General features: G+C 34.8%; 1 protein-coding gene across 1 annotated transcript; it reads right to left on the bottom strand.

Annotated features, from left to right (window-relative positions):
• Positions 1–1529: 1529 nt before the first annotated feature.
• Positions 1530–7069, bottom strand: LOC116161039 (odorant receptor 94a-like). Its single transcript, XM_031474230.1, has 5 exons — positions 6900–7069; positions 6753–6852; positions 3305–3409; positions 3105–3260; positions 1530–1606 (listed from the first exon to the last, which is right to left on the bottom strand). The coding sequence occupies exons 1-5, from the start codon at positions 7067–7069 to the stop codon at positions 1550–1552; spliced, it is 588 nt and encodes a 195-aa protein (XP_031330090.1). The 3' UTR covers positions 1530–1549.
• Between the last annotated feature and the right edge of the window lie 540 nt (positions 7070–7609).

Raw genomic sequence — 7609 nt, forward strand, 5'->3', positions numbered from 1 at the left:
AGTACAACCTGGTCTTTCACAACGTAGGGAATCCTGCCATTGTTGAGTTTGTTTTGCTATACGCGGGTGTTCCGAGTTCGGGTTTTTCCCGCTTTTGTTAGCGCGGGAGCTGACGATTTAGGTACATCCATAGAATAGGTACATTATAGTAGCAAGAAAAATATCGGAACTTTTATGTCAATTCTTGCATATAATAATTATATCCGTGCATGGTCGAGAACCCCTATAGCAGAGGAAAATGCGTGTCGTAAGAGGCGACTGGGCCTGTTGCAGCACAACTTCAGTTCAGTAAACAATTATCCAATCAAGTCTCAGAATTTTGCTAGTAAACTTAACTGAGGCTGTCATGGTAAAATCGACACTAATGAATGGATGAAGTACAAGTTTTTTATTGACGCTATAAATTGCTAAATTTCTCGATTTTTGTATATCTTTACCGAATGCTTTAAAGTAGGTATCACCATCATATTTTGGAATTTTTTAAATTAAGTTTGTCGCTCACAATCATTTTGGAGAGTGATAATCTTATTGGAAGGCAGTTAAAGAGTTGAACTCCACAAGTAAGCGCTGAAGAATAGAATTGCGGCGGAGAGGGTTTGCATCTGCACCATTTCAGTGAAATTTAAAAAAGAAATTAAAGTGCTACTGCGGACCTTTTACGTGATGAAAATTACGGAGGTCGAAGCACTGACGATAGTAAGGCTAAAAGAGTAATTCACGATTCAAAACACACGAGGAACGTGTGTAAATTGCGAATGTTGTTTTTGGTTAGTTATAAAAGAATTTGTTTGTAATCTAAGTTCCAGAACCAGAAAGTGATTTCGCTACTGGACATCTACAAATAAATTTAATTGACTTTTCTGATACGATTTGTTAAATAATTAAAAAGAGTCTCCATGGTTATATAGGTATACCTAGTAAAATTGAGTTGTGTAAGGCTAAGGTGTACAAAAATTTGGTAAAGGATTGAAAATTAAGGTCATCACTAGTTTATTTGCAATCTCTAAGTACATATAAGTTGTATTTTTATTGAGATGTTCAAAAGAAACGGGTCAATTTACATATTTATATTCCGCTACTTAGAAATAAAGTTATTATTTCCCTTCGTCCTCTGATAAATGGCAGATAGTTTACTTCTCAATGGTACTTTTATTAACTATATTAATTTTCATTACAAGTTCTGCATTACTGTTATGAGAGTTTGGCTTTCATTTAGATAAAATACAATTTGAACAGGTATTTGAATTAATTAACTAACAATCAAAGACAAAGGTCTTGTTAACGTCTCGTATAGTTCACACAACTAAACAGCTCGTGCAACTACAACTAAGTAATCTTTTATAGTGCCAAATCCTGATGAAATTAATTAAATTCTAGTCTAAGCTAACAACAAAATGCATTTATCTTAGTGTCGCATATCACGAACTAATTAAAAACTACGGGTATTGTGTTTAAAATACCAACTACTCAACTCAACTAACTAATATCGTGCTAACATTGAGTAATTAAATTCCAAATTGTACTGTCTCCTTTTCGCCACAATATGACGTTATGGATTGTATAGATGATATAAAACCATTGCATAAGAACCAGCTGATTTAAATACCTAAAATAAAAATACGTACATTAGTATTTAGTATGTTAGGTGCCAAAGTGATTTGTAATATTTCGATTTACACATCAATTTTTAAAGTAATAACTCTGATTTCCACTTTGCTCACTAAATTTTAGTTTTAGTTTGAACATAAGTTGTCCTTTCTAACTGCAGTAGGTAGTGGAATGTTGGAAACAAATATGTACGTATTATTTTGTAGTACGCAATTAAAATTATTGAAGGCATACGATAGAAAATTTAAGTAAAGTTTGATTGGTATAAAAAACATAAATTGTCATTAATCTTGATCTATCTATCTCTAAGTACTACTTTGTTAACCGTTACTGCTGATCCAAAACTCTGACCTCCTTTTATTAACGAGCTACAAAAAGTAAGTTCATGATTTTGGACTTTCTGTTCGTCCGTTTGCTCGTCCGTCTGTGATGTCCATGAACCTAGCAGAGCAAGGTCAGCAAAACACAATCAAACATACTGCATAATTAGGTGCTAATTATGTGCCCTATCCTCGAATTAAATGCTCCTTTTTTTTTAAATTATTACATGTTCTGCCAGGTTCATATGAACTCAGCAGAGTACTACCTTAAAAACCCAAGAAAATGAAAAGTGAACTAACTATAATTAGATGCTAATTACGTGCTAATTAAGTGCCTTATTCCCGAATTAAATGCTCCTTTTTTTTTAAATTAAGACATGTTCTGCCAGGTGCATATGAACTCATCAGAGCACTACCTCAAAAAACCAACACAATGAAAAGTGAACTAACTATAATAAGGTGCTAATTAGGTGCTAATTAAGTGCCCTATCACCGAATTAAATGCTCCTTTTTTTTAAAATTATTACATGTTCTTCCAGGTTCATAATTTAAAAAATAAGGAGCATTTAATTCGGGAATAGGACACTTAATTAGCACTTAATAAATTATAGTTAGTTCACTTTTCATTTTCTTGGGTTTTTATGGTAGTACTCTGCTGAGTTCATATGAACCTGGCAGAACATGTAATAATTTTTTTAAAAAATGAGCATTTAATTCGAGGATAGGGCACTTAATTAGCACCTAATTAGCACCTTATTATAGTTAGTTCACTTTTCATTTTCTTGGTTTTTTGAGGTAGTGTTCTGCTGAGTTCATATGAAGCTGGCAGAACATGTAATAATTTAAAAAAAAAGAGCATTTAATTTGAGGATAGGGCACTTAATTAGCACCTAATTAGCACCTTATTATAGTTAGTTTCTTGGTTTTTTGAGGTAGTGTTGGTCGGTGCACGATAACTCACGAACGGTTTAAATTTTTTCAATTCTGTTTTCAGTAATAGGTAGCCAATGATCAACTGATTAAATATTGGTCAATACTCGTCAACCGGAAGTCACCTTGTCGCTCGTTGCTGCAGAGTTTAAGCCGTCGGCAATCGATACATTACAAGTGCTATGTTAACTAGCCTATTTACTCAGTCATCAACTCATCACATTGAAAGAAGTGCCGCAAACTTACAGCAACAAGTGAGGCCAATGAAAGATTTACAAATTTTCCCGCCGTCAAAACCATCGGACGTTTTGACCGTTCCATGATAATGAAGAGACATTGGCGCACCTTGGGTCCGCAAGAAACCCATTCCGCCATGTAGCATGCGTCCAATACACGCGAACTCTGAAAATGTAGTATTATTTACTCGCAAACCGTGTCATGGTCACCTGAATTGTGACTTCGTTACCGTACGAACAATACAAGGTGATCTGAAACATGAGTGTTCCCAGGAAACTTAAAGCGAATATAAACTCCACACTTCCTGGTTCGGCCTGAAAACATACGAATATTAGCTTAACATAACCGTTCTACATAATCTGAAAATGTATCTCGTAGACGTAAATCGTCAAAAAATCACATATTTATTTCAGGTAATTAAGGTATAAAATACTACTTCTTGCTATGTAAATTGAGGGGATATTACTGTAGTATTAGTAGCGTTGCACTTTTTAAGCGTACACTTTTATAGACATACCATTTCATGTAACATTAGCAGTAATGACCATTGATTTTCTAATTTGAATTAAATCAAACGACATAAAGCATCATTGCCGAACAAAACGTCTGTAGTACTTAGTAAAGTAATACAACTGAACATATTATGGGAAACACTGGAACTCTTGTAGGGGCTTTCTTTAGATTAAGCAATAGCGCGTATTTTTGTTACCTCAGCATAAACGTTCTGTTGAAATTAATCCGCTTTAAATTTCCGAACTTGGTTTACATTTTTTCCACTTTCACTTGTAATTGCGGCGTTCTATACCCGAAAACTTGTTCCAAATTGTATTAGGAAAAAAACACACGATACTCTTTTTTTATAATTATCAAAATACAAATTCTTTCAAACCTTCTCAGCTAGGTCCTATTTTCTTTTCGGAAAAACAAATACACTTTTTTTTTGCTACTGAAACGTGGATATGTTCCCGTGGTCAAAAACATTTTCACCCAGAGCGAATATCCACTATTCTGCTAATCGGCAGCACCCGAAGTGCGGACCGTGACTCCCAACAGCCATGTCTAATTGTTCATTGGTTAATCTCTTTTTTACTACCAATCTCAGATTGTTTTTTTAAGATCGTGACCTTGCTACGCACCCAAAGCTGCATATTCATCAATTTTCAAGTTGTTTGAGAAGATACTTCAGAACTTTGATATTCTTTACAACCTTAAAAATTTTACTTTTTTGCGAACAATTGAAAAACTCGAATCCAAATTAAAAAGCTACCACGCACGAGGACAAGCTGTGGCACGTTGATTAACATCATTAATAGCGGCTAGGCATTGCTCAGCAATGATTTCGATGCGCACGTTAATTCTGTCTGGCAATTCATAACTTCAAAACGACGCAAGATCGGATGTATCTTCATTTAACAATTTATGCTTATTTTGACATTTTAGATTACCAAAATTTGATTGCCTTGTAACAATTGGAAATAAATATTAGTTTTGTGTCAAATTTGGGTAGTAAGGCTGTAAGAATCAAGTTACAGTGGTCACTAAACTTAAAATGTTTTAACAGAAAATAAAAAAAAGGTGTCTACTAACTATTTACAATCACAACAATAAAGTGCACCAACCTGGAGGACACTCTTAAGCTAGTAATAAACGCATTGAAAAATTAAACTCTGGACGGGTCCACATGAAAAATTTAAAGTTTTTTAATTCTCAAGCTGGCTAAAGAAAATGATCGAATCTTTAAGAACTCTTTCTTACAATTTAAGTGTAAATGACTCTACTTGACACAGAAATTAACGCCGTTTTTCGATATTTCCTCGCCAATAATGTGCCATTTTCCTGACTTTTATGTAAATAACTATTACAGTACACCTTAAATATATAGCAATATGCCCACGCCGATATTCTTCACTCCTTCAACCCCAATAGTTAATTAACTTAATTTTTGAACAAGGAAGATCGTACAACCTTTATGGGTTTCGTATAGAACATCATGGCACCTTTTCACAGTCGATTTTCACTGTCACTCCAATTTAGGTAAACCGACGGCAAATGTCAATGACGTAATTAAGCTGGACTGCAGTACTAAGGGTCCCTGGTTCGCATCCGGGTTCGGGCATGGATATTTCTAAATGTATAGGTGGTTGGGTTGGTAGAGCAGCTTTGGCTGAAACTATAGGAGAAGTTGACTGGCATATAGTAGGCGGGCTTACACTAAAATTCTCATGCTTCTTCGAGGAATAAACGAGCTGTACAGAGTTGTTCAAATTCGTGGTTCTCCATTGGGATCTCCGAAACAGTGTAGATTTTTTATAGAATTGATCTCAAAATACAGTTCTTTTGAGCCAAAAAACAACTCTGTACCTTATCACGAGATTTTAGCGGAAAATTCGTGAATTTCGGCGTTTGGCGTTTGCCAAAATCGTCTGCCATGACGATTCCTTGTTTAATAAGGCAGCATTCAGTCGTTTTTATAACAGAAAAACAAATGAGGAACGAAAAACAATTGAATTTTTTTTAAAATGGCAGTTCACCTTTTCATTAGTCTCATTTGATAGAGATTTTATTTCTTTTCGATGATGTAACATGTTAGTACCCTAATAAAAGCAAATTTTAAAAAAAATTATTATAATTACATCAATAAAATTAATCTATATATGTCCTACATCGAAATAAAACAAATGAGACATTCAATTGTTTTTCGTTATATTCATTTGTTTTCTGAAATAAAAACAACTGAATGCTGCCTTATTAAGGGAAATAAAATGTTAAACAACTTTCATATAAAAAATTTTTGTATACAGTTGATATGTACCTAGAGAGATACTATATTCCATACATAATGGGCACCCTGTATATATTTTTTTCGCCATTTTCAAACGCCGCCCCCGCACTAACGCGTCCAGGGATGTCTATAGACTTCATTAACATTGTAAAATCGCATAAGTAATAATAATTAACATTTTGTACCTCATGATGTATTTTTCACGTGAGCTCTCGGTCTATACAGTTTTTCATCATTTTCTCTAGCTTAAACGGTCGGAAATGAATGGTTTCCGTTAACACCTTCTATGGACATTTTTTTCGGAGAATCTAAATCTGTTATCAGAATTTCTATAACACACTAAACCGCCCTACAGGTTACTACTTTCTTATTTCTTATTCTTATTCACGAATCTGAACCCCGCTGCACAAAGAATCAAACAACATAAAAGTTCAGTTAGACCATCCCCTTGAATTAATTTTTAGTAACAGATAAAAAACCTCTTATTAGTTTGAATCTCTTATTTATTGGGATAACAGAATTTTCCCTCTAGTTATCTGTATTTACCGCGAGTCTCTTCACGAGTTCTCCCTTATGAATCGCTTATTTACGATCACATTTCCCCCGCCACTGTCAATTTCTACTATTACTCTACTCACTCTACTCGCTCGAGTCGAATTGCTTCTGCATCAGTTCAAGCCTTCAAGCTTATGACGCGAATTTTTTTTACTAATCAAAAAAATCCCCCCATTCAATGAAATTCGTTTATTCTTTTGCCAAATCAACATATACCTTTCCACGCCAATTAATCGAACCTTTAGTAATTTTCCTAAATAGCATGGGAGTTGGGAGTTACTGAGAGCAGTGTAAAAAAAAGCAAACAAGACGCCACTTACGTTTATAAATGTAAAACCAACCAAGCAAATTCCACCAGCGCTGCACACAAATTGGCTTAAAAATACATAACGGAAAATGTTCTCAATATCCTCAGTAAACCTACGAACTGAAAAGTTCGATAATTTCTAACATTTAGATTAACTTACTTAATTACTGCCAAATGATGTTCTACGCATTTGCTTAAATTGTCATGTACTTGCTCGTTGTACTTTTCGCAATCATTGGTATAAAGTTCATCATTTTCCTTTTGAAATTTGCTCGTGGTTAATAGAATAGTTCTTCTTAGTATCGCGAAATACGCCGAACAAAGACCCATCATGCTTGTAGACAAATTATCAAATCCAATACTGGTCCAGGCCGCTGAGAATAACGCGATGCATTGATACACGTATACTGAACGATAAATCGCAATGTGGTGCTTTTGAAAGTCGATGGGAAACGGTAATGGGGTAGTTCGACTGCCTTGAGAAGTAATAAGGGGAGCTAATAGTATGCATATCACAGTAGTCACTCCGCTGCAAAAAAATAACTTCACAACTGCTGTGGCGATCTTAATAATGCGTTTAAGATAGTAATCAACTTCCTCTTTGTGATACGAAAAATGGGGCGAATGGAGAAAGTCTAAAAGGTCTAAAAACGCGGGCATTTTAAAATAAAATATTGTAAATTTTATGGAACAGTTGAGAATGGCGACAAACATGGACCACCCTTGAATTAACTGAGAGAAATCTTTGACCACCATGGTACTCAGTAGTAACGATAAAGCAAAACTGACCACCGCCCCATAATGCGTGGCACCATACACCCGGTATAGTATACTCGAACCCCGTTGTGGCCAAAAACCAGTTAAAACCAT

Source organism: Photinus pyralis, unplaced genomic scaffold (assembly GCF_008802855.1).
Source record: "Photinus pyralis isolate 1611_PpyrPB1 unplaced genomic scaffold, Ppyr1.3 Ppyr1.4_LG1, whole genome shotgun sequence".
NCBI lineage: Eukaryota > Metazoa > Arthropoda > Insecta > Coleoptera > Lampyridae > Photinus > Photinus pyralis.

Bases quoted from the DNA above. Each gene is read 5' to 3' on its own strand.
- LOC116161039 (XM_031474230.1), bottom strand. From the start codon at position 7,069: ATGGGTCTTTGTTCGGCGTATTTCGCGATACTAAGAAGAACTATTCTA. The intron at 3,410-6,752 runs GTAAGTGGCGTC...GTATGTTTTCAG, and splicing joins TTGGTTTTACATTTATAAAC to GCCGAACCAGGAAGTGTGGA. The intron at 1,607-3,104 runs GTAAGTTTGCGG...TTTTTATTTTAG, and splicing joins CATTGGCCTCACTTGTTGCT to GTATTTAAATCAGCTGGTTC.